The sequence below is a fragment of the Pseudorasbora parva genome, chromosome 10 (assembly GCF_024679245.1).
Source record: "Pseudorasbora parva isolate DD20220531a chromosome 10, ASM2467924v1, whole genome shotgun sequence".
Taxonomy (NCBI): Eukaryota; Metazoa; Chordata; class Actinopteri; order Cypriniformes; family Gobionidae; genus Pseudorasbora; species Pseudorasbora parva.
The window spans coordinates 27,984,402-28,007,901 of NC_090181.1; the positions used below are offsets into that span (position 1 = coordinate 27,984,402).

The 23,500-nt window shown below is 36.8% G+C and overlaps 1 protein-coding gene across 27 annotated transcripts in view; it reads left to right on the top strand.

The window, feature by feature from the left end:
• The window catches only part of nrxn3a (neurexin 3a), a 383,052-nt gene that overhangs the window by 60,688 nt on the left and 298,864 nt on the right, over positions 1–23,500 (top strand). For all 27 annotated transcript variants that reach the window (XR_010908079.1, XR_010908081.1, XR_010908080.1 and 24 more), the window contains 2 exons: positions 17,402–17,703; positions 19,850–20,011. Coding sequence is in view for 23 of the 27 variants with exons in the window: in XM_067455718.1 (XP_067311819.1) it covers positions 17,402–17,703; positions 19,850–20,011 (464 nt within the window). In the remaining 4 variants the exon portion in view is untranslated. The remainder of the gene's footprint in view (positions 1–17,401; positions 17,704–19,849; positions 20,012–23,500) is intronic.

Below are 23,500 nucleotides of genomic sequence, written 5' to 3' on the forward strand. Positions count from 1 at the left end.
ACCTTTGACCAGACCTGCACAATCCAGTCTGGTCTAGTTCTGACTGCTGCCCGACACAAAAAAATGCATTGATTTGATTAAAAAGAAAAAAAAAAAGAAGAAGAAGAAAAAAAAAGAGATGTGATCCTTCAGTAATCATTCTAATATGCTGATTTGGTGCTCAAGATACATTTATTAACAATATTATTAACATTGCTGAGAACAGTTGTTCTTTTGTAAAAACCTATATATTATAAATGCCTTTATTTTGACTTAATTTTCATAATTGTAATGCATCCTTGCTGAAATGTTTTTTTAGCATAAAACTGCCAGACCCCAAACTTGTGAACTGGTGTTTTTATAAGTCTATTTACTGTCTCTGACAGCCTTGCTTTTGTTAGAAATGTAAAGATGTCTAATCTGATTCTGATATTCTTCAACACTCTTATGAGCTTGTTTCTATAGACAAACTGTTCTTTTTTTTGTGGCTTTTTTGTGATAATATAAATTTATTTATGATCAAACTTTTAAACAGCCTGTTGTGGACTGGAAAAAAAAGAGTGCTATCCAGGTGCACTGAGTGGTAGAGGAAGGGGGACAGCCATGAAACGACACTGTCAATCTTCTCTTTGAAAAACTACATGCGCACAAGCAGGCAATCAAGCCGGCATGTGGAGCTTCACACATGAATGGCTTCCTCTTCCTCGCCCTGCCCATCTCAACACAGAGCCAATCCAAAACAACCCACCACACACCGCTTGCTATACCTCACCCAGCTCTCTGGGTTTATCCATCAGCTTTAACCTGGCTGTAAGGGATATGGAGGTGGTAGTCATCCATTGTTTGGTAGCTGTTGGCCCAGACTGAAAGAAAATAATGATTTAGACTCAGGTCATAGAATAATATCATTCGGTTTATGCCTGCATTCTCCCATCATTCCGCTTCATGGAGCAGCAGTCGCAAACTCTACCCCCACACCAGCCCTGCACCTTTTTTTCATATAAGCCCACAATTTTGCATTAGACGTTCTAGAATATAAATTCTATTCTACATAACATTCTAATTCTATTTAGGTAAATTATATGGTCAATAATGAATTGTTCTTTAATTTGGTGCTACAATGCTTTATTATATATAAAGCATGTATATTTGGGCTGCATGATATTGGAAACAAAAGGATTAAGATATTTGTTTTTCTGTGATATATATTGCAATATAAAAATACTTTATGCAGATAGCTTTATTTGTAAATTATTAATCCTTCTAGAATGATTGGGATGATTTTGTAGGGGAGTAAATCTGCAAAGAAAATAATAAACAAATCACAAGCATAGATAAATACAGTATAAGAAAGATACAAATAAATCTACTTTATAGCCTATGTTTTAAGTCTAACAGTATTTAGGTACAGAAATGTAATAATTAAATGTAAAATATCACTGCATATTCTTCACTGTGTAAATTAAATATAATTAATCTTTGTTAAAGGGATAGTTCACCCAAAAATGAAAATTATGCCATTATATATATATATATATATATATATATATATATATATATATATATATATATATATATATATATATAATTTTTTTTTTTTTTTTTTTTTTTTTTTTTTTTTTTTTTACAGTCTAAACAAAAAAAAAAAACGTCAGAGCAAATTTAGGGCATATTTAGACAATGCAGTCAGGCAGTAGGCTACTGCAGAGAGATTGAGAGTGAACAAGAGAGAGACAGTGGGGAGGGGGAGACATTCTGAAACGAGGTGATTATGGGCCGCCTGGGGACTCCTTCTGTCTGGTACCCATGAGAGAATGGGTTAAGAACACTTAGCCCGGGGGGGGGGGGGGGGGGGGGGGGCTATATAGACAGGGTATGGGGGGGGGGGGGGGTATGAGAAATAGGCCTTCCTCTCTCCTCTCAGGAGTTAGTTCCCTTATGGATAATATGGACTTCTGAGGGTCTTTGCAGGGTCATTGTGTTTGACACTGGTTTGCCGAGGGGCTTGCGCACTGCTGCTGGCCTGGTGCCAGTTCCTGTGAGGAAGACCCCAGCAGTGGATCTGTCAGACGCATCTGTCTTTCTGTCTCCTACAGTTTATTGAACATGTTCACAGTAATATCTATAATCTGCATTTAATCTGTAAATTCATTAAAGTGTCATTATTGCAATGAGAAACAGGTTCCTTGTAATTATGAACCATGTTTTAAAGATAAGTCTATAGCTGATTTGTCCAAACTAATTTAATTAATAACACTTGATCAAATTTAAAGCTAAAAATAAAATCTGCCATGGCAAAATATGGTGCTAGTGCATTTATTTTTAAATGTTATTTTTTATATAGCTGCTTATTTTAATTAGTACTAGCAGTATTTGTTTTTCCATACATACATAAATAAATATACACTGTATATTTTTATTTTATTTACAGTAAATAAATATATTTACTATAAAAAAATGTTGGTTTAACTTAAAAAAGTAAGTAACCTGGTTGCCTTAAAATTTTGAATTCATTTAAATTGAAACTTTGAGTTGATTCAATAAAGGTAATTAGTTTAATAAATAGAAACTCAAAATATTATTGTATCTGAACCACATAATTTTTTTGATAAATCATGAAAATAGCACATTTTGGCTGCTTCATCACAAATAAAACACACACAATTACAAAATACACTTTTAATAATACAAAATCTTTTAATAATATTTTAAAACAGGTTGTCGATTCTCAAAAAAATGTCATTGTATTAACTCACATTTTTAATTTCAATGAACTCAAAATTTTAACTTATTTTTAAAATATTTTTTTACAGTATTCTCAAAAAGTTAATAGCAGTAAATATGTTACATATAGTTTTTTTTATTTTACTTTTTAAAGACTAATATCAGGATTGATGTTGACAGGCATATAGATTGCCCATCATTGTCGTTATATTAATGTTCTTTAAATGAGCAAACGCATTTCCCAGTGCCACAGGGCGTTATAGTGGCCCACTCCCTGGGGAATGTGATCTAGGCTGTTCATACAGACTGATGAACTAAAGCAGCAGTTTCCACTTCCTCAGGTTTTCTGAAGAGCCGGTGTGAATGATGAACTGCAGTGCCTTATGTTTTTATATATTTGTGGACATTCGCTTCCATTCTTTTTTAAAATACCAATATGATTCATGGGTATTTTTCTCATCTTTGTTCAAGGACAGCATTACACTCTAAACTTTGTTACTTCCTCGTTTTTGTGTCTTGTTGATTTCTGTTAGCAAAGTATGCAAGAGTTCTGAAGCATAATGTACTGAGGAGTTTAATATAGGCAGAACAAATAAAGGCAAAGGGGAGTGTTTACTATTCTGAAGCCTTGATTTGTATTCTTCTGCTCTCTGGAGAAAATCCAGCAGAGCCCTTTGTCGTTTTAGAGGACGGCAGCACTTTGTTTTTGCCGCTGGCTACAGCTGCTTACAAGTGGACAACCAATCACAGCATAGTGTCCTACACATAGAAGAAGCAGGTTTTGCGTTTTTGTTTGATGCATGAAATGACTGTAGGTCTATTTGCTGATGGGGCAATATTTCTTTGCGAACACTGAATGACTTGACAAAGAGAAGTGTAAAATGAAGCATAGGTCTGCAGCAGCCTGTCAGTTTATTCCCAAATGACCTTTTCTCAGCCCTGTTAATTGTTCTTACACAACTAATTTTTTTTTGCCTGTCCAGTCCCATTCACTTACCTAAACGAAGAAAACACATTGACTTTAATACGTGTGATTTATCACAAACACTCTGAATCCTTCTGTAAATTAGTTTAACATTTTGATTAATCTCAGCGTGTGCGATCTCTCATGTCAAAGCGTCAATTATTTCTTCTAACTGCTGGACTACGGTACAGGCTTTATGAGGAATTATGGAAAGCCTAGAAGACAGCTGTCTTTAACACTTATGAATCTTGTACACACACATACACGGCCTTTAAGTCTCTGTAATCACTAATCACTCATGACCAGTAATATGTCAAACTTGATTCAGAGGAATCTTCATATTGTTTTATGACCTTTCATTGATTCCCGAGCAGGAAAGATGCGACGCGCGAAATGCAGAGTTTGAGATTCCGCTGTTTCTTTCACACGCAGATGAATGGATGTACAGATGAATGGAGAGATATCAAGGGAATAGATGCCCTTAGTGATCAATATCCTTTATCAGTGTCACCAGTTCTTTCTCTCTGGAAGTGAACAGGCTATTTGTATTTAATGGTGTTTCTTGGGCCGTGAGCTTATCGACAGGTACAAGTCATGAATATATCCCTGTGGAGGGTAAAGGTCATTCTGTTTATGTTTGTCGAGCAGAGCTAATGTGTTTTTGAGGGGTTGTCTGCTTGTAGGAGACAAAGTGTGTCCCGTTTGTCCTTTTGTGTCTGTAGTTTTAAAGTTAGAACATAGGATACCTGCACAAGAATTCACGTGCTCCCGCTGTACAACATGATCTTGCATTAGTGTGGCAGTGGTAGCAAACCTATACTTTATTGGTTGATTGTCACATTCATGTAGCTAGCTATGTACAATTTTGATAGCCAACAAGCTAATTTCATCAGCTTGCATAGCTGGAAGCATTTAAATCATACTCGCTTAGAGTTAGCTTTAGGCCAGTGTTATTTTAATCTTTCCAGGTCAGTTTTGTTGGTTTTTCCAGTACTCCTTGGTTTATGAAAACTGATTTATCATAACTGTATCACAGTTTATATTGCCAGGGAAATTATATGATGAAAAAATAAATAATTCTTCATCTTCTACAATTGCTCGGCAAATGATTTGTGCTTTTATTCTCGCCTCTGCTCTAGACTTTATGTACTGGGTTTGTGTTTGTACTCTCTTATATTTGTGAATATTACATTATTTTAATGGCCCATGCTGCTTTCACAGATTTCTTGTATTGTTTTTTTTTTGCTTTGTTTTTTTTGGCTTTTCCCTTTTTGAAAACGTAGCATTTTATGTTTGCTCCTACCTGTCCAAGTACATCCCATTTACATGATATATGCACTTTGTTGTTGTTTACTGGTATAATACAGCATTTGCATTCGAAATATAAATGCAAATGCACATGGAAGTCAAGTTGCTTTATTTGACCTCCGTAAGTGCACTCAGTTGTTAACAATCACGTGTACATTTATGATGGACCGCAATTGTTTACTGCAGTGGAACTGTGCATTTGTGTGGTGCAAAATATCTTTCCTCTATCGCCAATATAACCTTTCAGTTGAATGTTATAAAACAGTAATCCTAATAAGAGGAGATCTCTGTGTCTCTTTCTCTCTTGGAGAAACATGTGAAATGCAAATGATGGGGGTTGGAAAAAAAATATTAAATTTGGGCTGTGGCACTAAATGCCTGTCTTATCTGGTTCAAGTGGAAAATGATGGGCCAAGCCCCACTGCCCTCCACCGGCATGTCTCCACGGCAACACCAAGGCAGCTTAAAAATGGCACCCAGACATAGATGCCCCTTCATTAAATATCAGCACAGCAGCTGACAGCAGAGATAATGGCCAATAACACTGTATTATGTTGAAAGTAAATGAAAAGCTTGTGGGACTGGATGTCATGCCTCAGGTAAGAATACATACTGACCCAAAGAAAAAACATATATGAGCACTCCTATGAATATGAATAACACTTCCTTTCTGCATAACTCACAATCCATTGCTCACAAACAGAGAGTTACTGTTCGATTTATGGGTATATGCTTTAAGAATACAGTGCTATATCAGTAATATTTTGGATCAGACTGTTAATGCACATTTTTTTACTATTCATTTTAGTTTTATATTATTTATTAATATTATAATAAATGTTATCAATTTAAAAGGCAGCCATCATGTGCTGTTCATTGTTAAAATGGCAGCCATCATTTTCCTCCTTTTTGTTTCATCTTGATCTGTTGTTTCTCCCTCGTGACGTTAAATTCACTGACATCTGGGCTTTTCATTGGTTGCGTAGACTAACAAACGAGTTCTCTTGCGTGTGCCGATATTTCTGATGATTATCTGTCTTCTATTCCATTGGAGGAATCTCTTCTCTCCTCTTTGGCTCGTCGGATCTCATTTTGAGGTGCATTTTAGCTTCCCTCACCCCCTGTCTTACAACTGAGATGACATTATCTTTTTCCTTTGATATCATGCTTGTTCTAGTTTGTCTGTGCTTTTCTTTTTCCTTTTTTAAGGATTAGGATTTTGCTGTAATGGCACTATGTGCCATTACACCAAATTACAGTGGCAGGAGCAGAGCCTTTTAAAGGGAAATGTCACTATAGCTCTGCATTGTAGATACAGTGAAAAATGTGACATTTTCAGGCAATGCACATCCTACAGAAGAACTCATGTGAAAGAATATCTTTCCTCCAGTGCATGTTGAATCCTTGTGATTAAAAAATGTGTGTGATGCATCATTAGTGGCATCATTACTCGTGAAGACAACAACATGTACAAAAAATGCGGCTTCATTTTTTTCTATAGGACCTTTTTTATTTCTTTGAAAACAATGGCAATCATGTCTTAAGTCTATGGATACAAATTAATATTGATTAATATTGGTACATAACATTTACATTAATAAAAAGGTCAGCTGTTACTACAACATATACTTTTATGCTATTAATGTACTGTACATATACATTATTCAATTGTATTTATACCCTACTTTTATTAAATGAGGATAGCTACATTAAATTGATCAAAAGCTCAGAATCCTGAAAAAAATGCAGTACAGCTCTTTTCAATTTTAATATACTGTAAATGTTAAATGTTTCACCAAATCAGCATATTAGAATGATTTCTTGAGGATTATATGACACTGAAGACTGTGTGTGTTTTTTATTTCAGCAAAATTCTTTACATGAATAATTTACAATTTAAAATATATTCATATATGAAGCAGTTATTTTAGATTTCACAATGGTACTGTATTGGTGAATACAAAATAGTTCTTTCAAAAACATTACAAATCTTACTTATCCCAGATTTTATTAATTTTTATATCTATAAATTGTAGTATTAGTTGTAATAACAGTTTTTATTAGTGCACTTCATGTTAAATCAATCCTCGATTACATCGATTACCCCTAATGGCTTTACATCAACTACAATAAAAATTTTTTTTTTTTTAAAAACATGATTATTTTTCTGATGTGATGACCATACAAATTGTTTCTTAAAGTCCTCATGAAATCAAAATCGATCTTATTTACTTTGTTAGCACATATTACAGGTCAAGTTAATACACAGAAAAAAATAGTTTTGCCGTTGTAATCTTTAATCAAAATCTGAAAATGTACTTCTGGTCTGGAATGGCATTCCTTCTAAGATGATGTCAGTTTGACGGCTTGTGTTTTAAAATGCGTAACCACTCCGCTCTACCGCTATGAGCGAGAGATGGAGAGGAGGAGCGCTGAGGTAAAACCCTGCCCTCTGTTCAATATTCTGTTTCACTTGGAAATACGTCACAGCACTGAAGAAAACTCACTCGCTACTTCCGGTTCAGTGGGACTTTAAAATAAGCAATTCTCCTCCTCCTCCTTGTTCTTCTTCTTGTTCTTCTTGTTCTTCTTCTTCTCCTTCTTCACTTCTTCCCCTTTTCTTTTGCTCCTTCTTCTCCTTCTCCTTCTTCTTCTTCTTCTTCTTCTTCTTCTTCTTCTTCTTCTTCTTCTTCTTCTTCTTCTTCTTCTTCTTCTTCTTCTTCTTCTTCAGATGGTCCCTCAATCCTAGAGCGTCATACCTGTAATTGAAAATATGAGAAAAAAATTAATGAAATACATTTAATGCCAGAGATCAAAAAGAGCTGGCAAATTTAAATTAGCTGGGTATGAAATTGCTTTCCCTGGATTGTGAAAGCAAATGCTTAAACAGTATCCCGAAGCTTTTCAAAAGCGGAATAACAATTTCAATGGAATGGGGAGAAGAAATGCTTGTCATTTCAAGAGCTGATCTGCATGTAGTTTCACTTTTGCTGCATTAACACGAGGTAGGAGTGTAGATAATGCCCTCATCGCTGACAGATGGGCTGATAGAACATGGCCTTTAACAGACTAGATTGTATACTGTTATCTGTTCATTTCTCATCTTTCACTCTCTGGAGGAAAGGCTTTGCTGGTTTGGGGAAGTTAGTTTAATCTACCACTGTGTTTGAAATATCTCATGCCACCAGATTTGAAAGGAAAGTTGCTTAAAACGCTTAAAAACCCAGAGTTGCGGATAACAGCTTTATGATGAGTTTGATGCTGATTGTGATAAATGTGAATGTAAACTGGTGAAAGCATTAAAGTGTTAGTTCACCCAAAAATATTTAATTCATCTTCGTTACACAAATGAAGAGACAGGCCATGCACCTACCATTTTGACATTTCAAGTGGTTCATAAAGAGATCGTTAAACTAATCTACTGTATATTAATCGTTTATTACAACTTTTTGGAAGAGTCTCAATCAATTTATAGGAATGTTGGCTTTTATTCACATACAGTATAAAAAGTAAATATTAACCTAAACTCAGACTGGTAAGCTGAAGGTTTACCAATATCGTCAGGACTGAGGTGCCTTTGAGAAAGGCACCTAACCCCCAATCGCTTGGGAATCATTTCTAATAAAGCTAATTACTCCCTGGGTGCCACAGCAAAAATGTCTGCCCAGATGTGTGTCCACGGTTTATAGTGTGTACGTGTTCACTCTTTTACTCCTAATGTGCATGCACTAACTCTGATGGGTTAATGCAGAGGACAAATTCCAAGTATTGGTTACCACACTTCACTTCAACAGAAGCTCAACCATACAAACCTCATTGGTTCTTGTGAAAGCTTAAACATGCTGAGTATATCACTTAAAAGCCTAAAATAAATCTGTTCATCATCATAAAAAGCAAAGAAGAAAAATTTGACTAAATCGCTCAATTCATATGGATTGATTTTACAATTTCTTTATGAACTTTTTGATATGTCAAAGTGGTATGGACCAGTGGTGTAAGAAGAAAGTGGATGATGGGTTAAAATCCCAAAATCCTGGGAGGAAAAGGCGCTGCTAGTTGGAATTAAATCCGGATATTGCAGAGAAAAAAAATATTACATTACGACTGCCGGTAGGTTATTGAAGAGATGAATTTGCATATTTTATTAATACTAGAATAGAGTTCTAATGCATGACAAAATAAATCACATTTAAAATAATTATTGAATATTTTTTAAATGTTACAAAATAGTACTATTTAAAAAAAAAAAAAAAAAAGATATTTCCCTGGATCTGACGGGATGGGCAAGCTCTCAGGCCCACCCGTAGCTACGCTAGTGGACTGTCAGTGAAGGGACAGAAATCTCTCAGATTTCAGTAAAATATTCTTCATTTGTGTTTTAAAGTTTACAACATGAGGGTGAGTAAATAATGACAATTTTTATTTTTGTGTGAACTAACCCTTTAAAGGTCCCGTTCTTCGCGATTCCATCTTTCAAACTTTAGTTAGTGTGAAATGTTGCTGTTAGAGCATAAATAATACCTGTAAAATTATAACGCTCAAAGTTCAATGCCAAGCGAGATATTTTATTTAACAAAAGTTCCCTTTCAAAGCCTACAGCGAACGGTCGGTTTGGACTACACCCCTTCACTTCCTGCATGAATGACGTCACTAGAACCGTTTGTTGACTAACCCTCCTCCCACAAGAACACGCAAAATAGGGGCCGTGGTCTTGTTGCTTTCCCACGTGGAGAAGAGCGTGCATTCAGCGCTTGCATCTCCCCGTTATGGTAAGAGGCGGGACCTTTCCGGACGAAGTGCGCTAAGCTGGTGTCCAATCACAACACGGGAAGCGCTGGCCCAATCAGAACTCGTTCCGTATTTCTGAAGGAGGGACTTCATAGAACAAGGAAATCATCAGGCCGTTTTTAGGACAGAGAAAACAGCGCTGTACAGCGCTGTAAATTGTGTGAAAAATACTGTTTTTTACACGTGAAACATGAACTCATGTTATATTGCACACTGTAAACATAATCAAAGCTTCGAAAACACGCGGAAAACGGGACCTTTAATGTGTTTTTTGTTAATAAGACATACGCATATTGTATTTCAGAACTTATGATTGTGTTAGTGCTTGCTGTAAGAAAGACCAACAGATGGTCCGATCTGGAATTCCTGTCTTCTTGCACCTGATCTGAGTCCAGAACGCCCTGCTGATTTCACTCCCACTCTTGTCCTAGCTAGGCACATCACACCCACAATCAAGCACCATCACACACACTTGCTCCATATACCATAATCATAACATTGCATCATTCTTACACCTCTTTCGATACGACCATCTGTATATCTAGACTTTACAATCACTGTTGAGCTTTGTGACCTAGTGACAAATTCTGTTTTGTATCTACATTAACATAACACATTCATCTAAAGGGTCAAGGTGAGCAAAAATAATTAAATATTCACAATTTTTTTTTTCCTCTTGTGCAGTGTTTTTCTTTGGACTTTCTTTTTCTCTTGTAATCACCGTAAGAAATTACTTACCGTCACGTTGGACTTTTTTTACCACTCTGCGTCTGAAGGTTAATTCTTCTACCCACTGGTTGTAACAGTCAGACTGGCATACAGACACCAGTGGGGTGGCAGACAGACCAAGAGAGAGATGGAGAAAAAGAGAGAAAGCTAATAGTAGCAGCTAAAAGCTGCAAAAGGGAGGAGCGAGCCATTGAAGCTGAACACGGACTGCGGCAGGTCTCTCCTATCCAGAATGTTCTGTCACACACTTAGATCAGCATACTGCACTTTCCAGGAAAAAGTATACAAAATAGGAACTGCAACTCATATTCCAGGCCCTCTGAACCTCCTTTATTTAGGTTTTTTTTCTTTCTTTTTTCAGCTTTTTTCAGGACACTAGTTATCACTCAGAAGTTGCCCATGTTTATATATATATATAATCTATTAAATTAATCATTTATTTATTAAGGTTGCATGGCAGAACAGTCATTATAATGTTAAAAAAACGTTTTATTATTTTTATTATTTTTAATTGCAAGAATATTTCACTATATTACTGTTTTTACTCTATTTTTGATTCAAAAAACAAATGCAGCTTTGATGAGCATAAGACACTTCAAAGATAAAATTGTGTGTGGTTTAATATTAATTTTTTATATTATTACTGTAACACATTTATGAAAGTTGTCTGATAATCAAGGTTTACCAATATATATTTTTTATAATCATAGGAAGAAAACTTTGATAATATCAACCACCACAGGATGACCAAGAACACTTCTGACTTCATACTTTAAGTCCTCTGCGATTTTAAACAACCTATGGACTTGATCGAACAGAGTGGACATTATTAGTGTAATGTGACAGCAGTGGGTGGGTTTGGTTGCAGTTTGGTGTGAGCTGACAATCAGAGTTTGTAATATATGGTTGCAAGACGCTGGTGAGTCAGCAGCTGTCTGTGACGGGAGTTTTGGCCTGGACACCAGGGTCTCTCTAGGCCGGGCCGGGGGAGATAGACCCTGTTTCTCCTTCCCTCTTTATTGATTTCCTCCATCACCGCTCCGTGACGGATGCTCGGCCCGCACTGTCTGGAAGCTCCCTCTGGATCTGCAGGGATAGATTAGCCTTAACACTGCCCTCAGTTGACAGATGAAGAGAAAGCCAAAGGTTGAGGGAGATTGATTAGCTCTAATTATGTACCCTTTTGCAAGAATGTTTTCATGTTTTGATCACTTTAAAGGCTCAATACTAGCATCTTTCTCATAGTGTTTTCGTGCATAATAATTTAAGAATATCTATCAAAAATCAGTTAATTCTCAAAGACTAGACAATGCATAAATTGGTTTAGTACCTTTTTTAAATTATTATTCATTTTTTGTTTTGTTTTCATGCACAGCAAAATCTGTGTAATTGCACTGAAAAAAAATGGGTCCAGAAACAATTTAACTCAGAAATCGCTAGCAAGTTTAACAATTAATCGCAAAGAAATGGCAAGTAACACATTTAATAATCATTGAATAAAAAAAATTTGAAAACACAAAACTGTATTTTTTTGTAATGTGGGCAAAACTCAGATTATGAAATGTATTAAATGCATTGCAAATACAAACAACATGAGTATCTGTTTAGATATTTGGTATAATACCATTCATCTTAGCACTTCTGATACAGGTGTTATCATTTTCACCCTCGTCTTTCGTGGGATATTTCTGTGAAGGGCACTATGTGGCAAATGGCAGTTTTGTTCTGGAGTTGAGAGGCCAATTGGTCAGAAAGTTGCTTGCATCCTCTCACATGTGATTGACAGGTGGAGAGCTCTTACCCTGTAATGGTTTCCTCCCCAAAGCATGCTGGATTTAATGGCTTCTCTAACGACACTACTTTTCTCCACTCCTGGGCTTCTGACACATTTACGCATGAGAACGTCTCTGACCGTACCACCACCATCCGTCTCTGTGTAGTGGAGGGGGAAAGAGTTTGCAGACCATTGCAATTATGCGATAACAATCTCTGTCCCCGGTGCTGATTTGACTAATAATGATGTTTTCATTAAGATTTCATAATTCAGCACGTTTACTATCTCGCACACAGCCCATAACCTCCTTTCTGTCGGATTCTCCATTATAGAGGAGATTAAGTACCTTTGCCCCCCATGAGGATTTTCATTAAAAATCTATACAGATAAGGTTTGTTTTGAAAGGAGTGCTGTGGGGAGACAGAAACTGTGGGAAATGTGCTTCTGTACTCGGGTTTTTGTTCACAGTATTCTGTAAGATTATAGACTGGAAACATTGTGGAGAAAGTCTAAAAACAAATACAAAGGGATGAATACATGTTATTCAGTATTTTAATATCTTTTGGGGTTTCTTCAAGGCCAGTATGTACAATATGTCTTCTAATTATCATTACAATTTAATCATTATCCTCACAGTGTAAACTTTTCTTTACTAACATATTGAAAACTGAATTCATTGAATACATAGCTTGTGGAAGCAAATCACCTTTGGCCAAACGTCAGGCTATACATTTTTTCTCTATTTCTGACACTTTGTATATTAGGGATGGATTAATTTTTTATATGGACTGAAAAAAAAAAAAAAAAAATTAATGCCAATAATGCAGCCACTGGTTTAAGATGTATCATCTTTTATGATAAACAAAAACAGTAGTCTGGTCATTTGAAGTTTAGCCTATTAAAGGGGCAATATGTAAGGTTTTTGCAGTAAAATGTCCAAAAACCACTAGGTTTTGAGGAGTTTAGTACTTACAATATCCCAGATGTTTCCAGCTATTTGTAAATCATGAGAAAATCGGTTTCTGCTTTTTTTGCCATTGAAACCATGGCAACAGACGAGGGCAACTTCTAGCGGTAAGCTGGTGTAGTTTCGTTCAAACATTATACACCATGGCAAGCAGACTTTGGAACAAAATGAGAAACTTCGACTTACATGTGCTTTATTAGACAGGTGAGCAAATGTACATACCGGTAAAACAAAACAAAGTTTTATAGCTTAACACATTGAAATATTAGAATATCAGTATGATGTTCTAATGTTGAATTAGCTAACTGCTAGTCTCATACAGCCAACAAACAGAATAACAGTATAACTTTCAACACACTCCAATGCAGTTTAGATCAAGTGAAACTGCATTGCGTTCCCTCACAATTTTAATTCGTCAAATAAACTGACGTGTATGAGTATTAATTCAGCACTTGCGAGTAGTTTGGTAGAATAAATGTTCTCATTTCTTTATACCACCATGACTCGCGTGTGGTGCGGATATCTGTCTCTTATTAGTAATCGCGCCCTGTTTTATACTACAGTCATGTTAAAAAGTATGAATACATTCGCTCATATATATATATATATATATATATATATATATATATATATATATATATATATATATATATATATATATATATATATATATATATATATATGTATATGTATATGTTATATATATATATTGATTATCAGGCTTTTTTCCTCTTTCTTTTCCCTTTACTACTGACCCTCATGTATCCTTCACATCTTCCTTGCCACTCACTGTATGATCCCACATCATATCAGCATGGAAAAGTGACTCGTATTAAGTATTCAGATCTTAAGATGATTGTGCGGAGAACATCTGGCAGTAATGTGGAGCGGTGTCTTTAGTAAAAACAACACTCTGTTTAATTAATAATTGATCAGTACTCTCTCCTGGCACTTTAACGGCATGGCAGGATCTCAGGGATGCAGTTACCACTTGAGCCAGTCAGGAGGATATAAGGTGTCGAGGATCTAAATGAATGCCTGCACTCTCAGAAACATGCCGCTAACGGTAGCCAGGCTCTGGGAAGTAATAATGCATCTGCTGAGGTGTTGGCACCAGCCTTCCATGCCAGCATGTAGCACACAATAACACCCATGTGCTACTAAGGAAAACACTGGGCCCTGTTCAGAAGCCTGGAACCTTTTGCTTGTGTTTCGAGCAGGTGATCTAAGCTGCTTACTTACTATGTTGAGCTATGTACAGTAGTGTACATGTACGTGTAAGTGTTTGCAGTAGGACACAACTATGTAGGTGAAATATTCACTTTAGTTTATATATATCTTAAACAGAGCTGCAGTATGAGCCATGTAGTTAAATTGGTTGAACTTGAAACATAATTTAAAGTTGATGCCACCCTATACAGCTCTGGAAAAAAGTAATTAATTTTTTCCATAGCTGTATACACTGATCAGGCATAACATTATGATGGTGAAGTTAATAACACTGATTATCTCCTCATCACGGCTCCTATTACTGGGTAAGATATATAGGCAGCAAGTGAACGTTTTGCACTCAAAGTTGATGTGTTAAAAGCAGGGAAAATGGGCAAGAGTAAGGATCTGAGTGAGTTTGACAAGGGCTTAATTGTTATGGCTAGACAACTGGGTCAGAGCATCTCCAAAACCCTTTTGGTATGTTCCCGGTCTGCAGTGGTCATTATCTGTCAAAAGTGTCCAAAAAGGAACAGTGGTGAACCTGCAACAGGGTCATGGGCAGCCAAGGCTCATTGATGCACGTGGGGAGCAAAGGCTGGCCCGCGTGGTCTGAACAAACAGAGGAACTACTGAAGCTCAAGAAGTTAATGCTGGTTCTGATAGAAAGGTGTGAGAATACAGTGCATCACAGTTTGTTGCATATGGGGATGCATAGCTGCAGAGAAGTCAGGGTGCCCATGCTAACCCCTGTCCACCATCGAAAGCGATGACAGTGGGCAAGTGAGCGTCTGAATTGCCACAAAGCAAAAATGGTTCAGGAATGGTTTGAGGAGGCACAGCAACAAGTTTGAGGTGTTGATTTGGCCTCAAAATTCCAATCGATGGAGGCCTCACCTCGCAACTTACAGGACTTAAAGGATCTGCTGCTAACATATTGATGCCAGATATAACCTGGGCCTAGCAGAACTTGCAAAACATATTTTTTACCTAATTAAATACATTATACATTTTATTAATATAATAAATTATGATGATAAAATAATTGCTATTAAAATAATTATTTTTATTGCATTTATATATAGTAAATTTATATATTTGTATCATTTCTAGAGAAACTCCTTGAGCCTGTTTGGCACGGCCCAGTAATCTCCACAGGCTAAATATTAAGCTCTTTTTGTTAGAGCCTAGCCAAATATTAATGGACTTGTGAATCTCTTCAGCAGTGTGAGATTTGCACAATGAGTATCCAAGTATATCTAGCTTCCACGTTTTGACACATGGATGAGGCACCACCCTCTCCTGCTGGACAAAACTCTTTCCCACTATCCATTCAGTCATCTTCCATTAATCTGTTTCTTTCAGCCTTGCAATGAGTGATATAATCTGAATCATCTTTCTGACTGCACAGAAGGGCTGTTTTTTGGTGTTCACCAGCTGCAGCAGGGTCCCATGTGCTTATAATATGTTCCACTGTCAGTCAGTTTGCCCCGTGTGCTTATTACCATGTGAAGTGTATCACAGCTGGCCACCAGCACCAGGCCTGATGAGAAAAATCTACTCAGCAACCCTGCAGTCCGATCATACTCCCTTTAGTTCAGTGCAAAACAGGTCAAGATGTCTTTACCCGGTCAGTTAAAACACATTCTACATCCACTAATGCTGATCGCTGAGGTGGAGCATAGATTTGGATGTGTGAGTGTTTTGTCAACATTTAGCCAGAGAATATATCGACCCCACGGCCGCCCCAGTGGAGCACTGATAAATCAATGATGCCATTAGTGCTGAGGTCCTTTTCTGGCCATCTGATGTAAATGATGTCCACTGTTGGTTTTGAGGAACTTTCCATTAGATATTTGTATTTTTGCCTGCTCCAAGCCACACCACCATAGCTTGGTGATTAATGGACTGGGGACCACAGGGACCAGGAGTGAACTTATTTCCATAAAAGTGGATGCAGTATGCTCTGAATTCCAATGAACCATGTGAACTTGGCTTGCAATCACTAAAGCTTCATTTAAAGGCCACTTGATATCAAAATTCCTCTTTTACTTTATCAATACGCAATTCAGTACTTATTAAAGAAGTTTGTACCTGTAATCTTTCATCTTCCACCTCTGAAATGACTGTTCAGCTGATGTCACTTATTTTTCAGTTCTTCTCATTTAACCACCTGCAAAATAGAGACTTTTTTCTATTTTACCATCTGCAAAATAGAGACATTTTTCTCAATCCAATCAAATCATAATGGATAAATTCAAGTCACGCCTTATATTATTTCTTGTGGAATAACTTTGAAATGTCACCTTACTGTGGTAAAATGGCTAACCGCCCATTATAATGTTGACTTTAAAGAATGTTCATAATAACGAAACGCTTTTTTATTGTGAATTTCATTTTATTTTTAAGTGGGGTATGTGCGATATGCATTGTCTATGATAATATTGTAATTGTTGTTTAAACTGTGTTATACTATTACTTATGAAATTGTAACTGCAGTGTATAGGCATTAATGCCACCTCTGAGACACAATTAACAGTCTGTGTAAAAACGTCTAAATGACACTTCTTATGCAGCTTCTGTTTTCGTCTAAGGAGTATCTCATCGATCAGGCATATTGCCATAGTCTTAGGAGTTCAACAGAGTTGATTTTGATGGATTGGAGGACACTACAGCTTTCGTAATTATGACTCAGATGTGATACACAAACACTGAACATAAGTGCATATATACTTCAACGAGAGAAATAATGTCACTGATGATAAATGCACAGCCTCTTTGTGTGTTCTGCTGCCCACACTGCCTTGTTTTGCTATGCATTATCTTATCATTTAGTGTCATCTGGCCTGAACTTAATTGCGCTCCTCAAGTGGTCAATCTTATAAAACTTCCATAGTTCATCTATTTTTGTTTGTTTTGTTTCAAGAAGCTCTGACACCATTTATTTCCTCTCTTTTAGCGCGAGAAGAGAACGTGGCCACTTTCCGAGGTTCCGAGTACTTCTGCTATGACTTGTCTCAGAACCCCATCCAGAGCAGCAGTGACGAAATCACGTTGTCCTTCAAGACCTGGCAAAGAAATGGCCTTATCCTCCACACCGGCAAGTCAGCGGACTATGTCAACCTGGCCCTGAAAGACGGAGCCGTATCGTTGGTCATCAACTTGGGTTCAGGAGCATTCGAGGCCATTGTCGAGCCTGTCAATGGCAAATTCAACGACAATGCCTGGCATGACGTGAAAGTTACACGCAACCTCAGACAGGTAATGCTAAAATGTCAAGACGTTCATGTTTTTCAATATAATTCAGAGCTACTTGCTAATGTGACTATTTCTTCTCTGAGTTCTTCTACCTTGCCTCATGTTTTGCTTTCTCAGGCAGTCTGAAGCTATCAGTGGTGTGATGGCTTTAAGAGGCTGTCTCTCTCACCCCTCTAGATATTCCCCTCACTTCTTCAAATAGTCTGTCTTATCAGGGCAGCGGGGAGAGGCTCCAACCAACCTCAACCGTTCCATTTACCCACAGCCAATCTTTGTGAACTGTTAAATCACTCTGGCGCTGCATTTTAAAATATGTAAATATTTAGGGTGGTTTTGCCCCTCAGGAGTGAAAGGATGTCGCTTTTTGCATGGACGTGTGGAGGCGTGAGTGCCCAAAAGCACAAGCTCTTTCAGCTCTGATCCACTAGGACTGACTTTTTTTTTCTTTGTTTAATAGCTGTTTTACTATCACGCCAAGAACTTGCATTAGAATTACCTTATACAATTGCCTGAGGAGAGTCAAAAACCATATGAATCACAACAAAGAGCCAGCTAGATAGAGGTCACATTCACAGTTGTAGCACAAAACAACACGCTATGAAACATTGCATAAGGAGCCTAAAAATTGAAGCTAGATGTGTATGGACAAAGAAAAAAATGTCAACATTTAGAAATTATAGCTGAAAAACACTGTATTCTGAAAGGCTTTTCAAGCGAGTATGTGCTTTAAGAGCTAGCCTATAAGTGCAACACCACAGGCTTTGGAGAATCCGTTATATTTCTTTTTCTTTTCCACCTATTCTTACTCTCACTCATATACTTTGCTTGTCTATGGATAACATTTGTTCAGATCCAGACTAACCACTCATGAACCATTGACTAGATTCTTCAATTTACTAACCCAAAACCTACACTAATATGCTACTCATCATGACTTCATTTGAGTTTCATTTTATTAACAACCCTTTTTTTACATTGTTTAATTTCCTTTCTTCCCCCTTTTTCTCAAAGCATTCAGGTATTGGACACGCTATGGTAAACAAACTCCATTGTCTGGTAGATATCATTCTTATTGTCCTTTTTTTGGGTTTACCGTGTGTTTCCTTGGCCCTCCTTCTTTCTTTTTTTGGGAGTTTCATTGCATCATAAAAAAAAAAAAAAGACAGACAGACTGGGGTTTGTATTTCGGGGATTTTCTTCTTTTTTGTTTCAAATGCCCTCATCCCATTTTTTGCCACAGCTTTACCTCCATTTCCATCTTTCTTTCTTTGAACTTCCTCTACGGCCTCTTTTTTTTGTTTTTGAAGTTTTTTTAAGTCAAATTCTTTCACAAAAAACTGGCAGAAGCTTTCCTGAACAAAAAAGTGATGAAATCAACAGCATAAAAATAAAATAATAAAAAAACGACTTCAGCACTGGAGCTCTGACAGTTGATTCCAGTTGTTTGCGCATGCCGCACCGACCCTTCGTGCTGGATCAGTCCTTGTGTTACTAACACCAAAACTCTTGTCTGAGCAACCCACCATCTGCCCAGTGTCCTGTCCTGTCTGTATCGTGTTGAAGGTCATGACTTCCTGTGTCCTCCCTCATTACCCCTCATGGCTTTTGCTTTGGTGTCATATGTGCAGCTTCCCTTTGCATGCTGTCTCGGCTTGAAAAAGATGCATGCCTTAATGTTTGCAGTGGTTGAATATCTCACTATTAACATTTTATTAGTAAAAGACCATCTGACCTCTGTATTGCATGCTCATTTGTGGTAGTATCAGCTCATTTTGGAAGCACGCATAAGTAAGTGTCAACTAACCCAGTGTGCACAGAATTTGAAACTAAAACAAGCACAAGCAATTTGTCTGTAGTTTGTTACATAACACTAACCCCTCAAACTAACGTCCCGAACCAGAAAACCATTTCTAACACCATCAAAGATAAAGAAAATATGCTGGCAAAATATTTTCTTTACCTATCCTTTGTACGTCTACAAATACTATAAAAGAACGGCCTACTCAAAGTCCTGACGTGCAGGTGTTTGGTGCACAATCAAAGACAGACAGCAACCAGCAAGACCGAAGCAAACTATTCCTTGGTAGAACAGCCGTCACAGCCATGATTGGAATTTTTTCCTCCCTTTTTTTTTTTTCCTTTCAATCAGGTGACGATATCAGTGGACGGCATTTTGACCACAACAGGCTATACGCAGGAGGACTACACCATGCTGGGATCGGACGATTTCTTCTACGTTGGAGGAAGTCCAAGCACAGCGGACTTACCTGGGTCGCCTGTCAGCAACAACTTTATGGGTTGCCTGAAAGAGGTAGGTGGTCTGGACAAACCCCTTCCCGCTCTTTCATCTACATGCATCATATCACCATGTCCTTGTCGGGGCTGAGAGGGAACAAGTTTGAATAGACCATCCAAGCAGAATAATAGATTCAGTACAGCTTATCTTGTGAAAAGGATAGAGCCGACATCATAACCCGTGGTGTGTTTCTCTAATGAAATTCGCTGGAGTTATACGTTTCTTGCCCCGACGCGAAATTGTTTCAGGCGTATTTAATTTGACTTTTCAATTGTAGTGAATCATTTGATTAAGGTTCTAGAAGCCAGAGAAGAAGCTATGGTGATTGGATGAGATGAGACTCTGCATAATGATATGCATCATACTAAAAAAATGAACCCCAAAGAGATTCTGGTGAACAACTGGGTATGAAGACATCTGTCAATGCAAAATTAAAATGTTCACGCAAGCTGACCCTATTGGGTGAGTCTCACAAAAAAAAAAAAAAAAAAAAAAAAAAGTTATATTTTGCTTAAAGATATTGAATCCTGTTTGTAAGACCATTGATTTTTTAAATAAAGATAAAATACTTTAAAAAAAAAGTATATATATATATTCACTAGATTGCTGACAAACTAAATTATTATAAAGTGTGTCAATGATAAATACTGTAAATGCCACTTGTCTGAATTAAATGGAAATAAATTACATTTAAATTGAAAACAAGTTTCATCAAAAGTAAAATTATGACTGTGATAAAAACCATGTGCATGTAATAATGAAACATTTCATGTAAATCTAAAAATGCAAACAATCCATCATACAAATGTTTCATACACTAGTTTCAACCTGATGCAGTTCTCATTTTAAGTCCAGCGGCAAGTTTTTTAAATAGCAATACACTCGCTCCCATCTGTTCACCGATGCTGGCATGCTGGTTTGAAAACAAGGTGTGTTCAGGCATTGCTCATCACGTCAACACAAAGGAAAACTGGTGCAAGGACTGAAGTGCAGTAAGGAAGGTGATTTATTTACAAAAATAAAACAAACTCAAAACAAAACCCACAAGGGGGAAAAACACATAAAAAGAATAGCTAGAAATACATAAACTGAAACCATACCAACACGGGGCCACAGGAGATGTAGACAGTACAACATATCCAACCTAGAATGACAAACACAAGGAGATTATAAAGGGAAGAAATCAAGAGGGAATCAGGGAACACAGGTGGGGCAAATAAAACACTAATCAGGTAACAAGGGGGAGGGATCAGAAAATGACAAAATAACAAAAACCCACACAAGTACATACAAGACGGGGCATGTGACAGCTCTTTGAGGCAACTGAAAATGACTGCACCATTCACCAACAAAAATGTAGTCTAAAGTAGTATTTTTTGTGTTATTTAAAAGGCACGTTAGTAATATGCGCCTATAGGCAGGTACGCCGCTGATCTCATGAAAATACGTGAGTATTTTTACGTAAAGTGTGATTCTACTGCACGTACATTTACTAACGTTTTCACACACAATAAAATGTACAATACTGACTTATTAACAGCACTAAAATGTACAATATTGACGTATTGACAGCACTAAAATGTAAATTATCGACGTTAACATGTAAGGAGCCAGCCACCGGCTCCCATAAATCGTGGCATTAATATTGTTTATTTTATATCCAATCAATACATCAATACATGTTTTCAGTCACATTTATTAAATGCATTTTACTAAGTTAATCAACCTAATATAAAATAACAGAAATATAAAATAACATTTTGCTCTCGTGACATCACTACAAACTCATTTCGGGTGACTAGATAATGTTAAAAGAAGACTGAATTTTAAAACCGTCAGATGAATAACATTCTTGCCAACCATTTTGTAGTATTTAGTTTGTTGTTTGCTGTGAGACATAAAAAGGCATTTTCTCCTATTCAGCAACTGGCGATCACAACACCAAAACACAACATCAATTCACAAAACGCAACACTTTATTCGTTTGCTGTAATCCAAATCGTTAGAATCCATATGTTTGCGAGAAACAAATCTAAAATTGAGCCCAGTGATCTTCATCTCCATTAGTCTTCATCTCCTCTCAGTAGCGCGACGGCAAACATCAATTCTCGCGCTCGTAAATTCAAATTTAAAAAACGCGCCCTCATGAAGCGTTACGACATGATTTACGGCAGTGGCATCGAGCGCTCATTGGCTCTCGCCTGCTTTGTCACAGATTTTGACATGTCGTGTTTCAGTCGATTTGTATTTGAAATGGGAAGCGCGCAACTTCACGGAGAGAAGCCGGATTAATATTTTCATTGATTAATAGCTAAGCTAACATTCTGCTCTGTACCTCATACAAAACTATTAACGTTATATACCACCAGAGAGGACTGCGACTGCAACACATCTTCATTTGAACTACTTTTGGTACCGCTTTTGACATTTTTGCAATAAATAAATTATTGTGAGTGCACTGGTCTGTCTGTTATGCTTTGATTTATAACAGTACGTTGTTTTAATAAATGCTAATGGGTAGGTTTAGGGGTAAGTGTAGGATTAGCCGTTCAAAATATTTTTTTTAATGCTATATTGTTACCAAAATCGTCATTTTCCAACGTTTTACCTTTTATTTTCTTTATATTCTGTATTAAATTGGTAGGTTTAGGTTTTGGGTAGTGTTAAGGGATCGTAGATTAATCAATAAAATGGTCAAAGGGAAATTATATAGATATCTTTATGATATAACAAAACAAAAAAAATGTTTTTACCAGAATAAAGTTTTGTATTCTCAAAAAAAAAGATTTCATGATGGATTCGTAAATATTTTACGTTTTTTAGCTGTAAAAATGTAATAATACTACGTTTAAATGTTGCAAATACGTCTTTATTTTACATTTTAGCACTTCTCCAAACGTACTAAGACGTACGTTTAGTCTCTTTGAAAGTAACGTATTAATACCTACGTATTAAGGGTGAGACCAGGCTGGCCACACACACACTCTGCTCATTACACACAGGGCAGCACACAAACAAATATTTGAAAATATTACAAATAAAAAGATTGCCCTCTGGAGAAGTGTTCAGTCTTTCCGCTCACAAATTCCGCCATGTAAATAGCGAATACAGCATGGTGTAGGGCTGTAATCAACCAAAGAAAATCTTGGTCGACTGAAGTCCTGAAATTTCGACTAAAAATCAACTGAAAATGACGTTAGGAAAAAAAACCTTTACATTAATTAGCTGTGCACTGTGCGCAGTACATGGTAGGCTTGTTGACTGCCTAAATGAATTACAAATAAACATAAAAAAACAGTAGGCTATTTGCAGTATATTAAATAGTTTTTGACCGGATTATTTTGCACTGAAATGAGTCTGACATGAGTCTGTTGGCGTGGACGTGGACCTGCGCAATATCGTAGCCTATGATTTTCAGCCGCTCTGTGTAGCTCGAACATGGGAGCTCAGCTCAGCTTCACGGCTGAGACATGAATAGACTATTAACTAAAAGCTTTTCCTCTT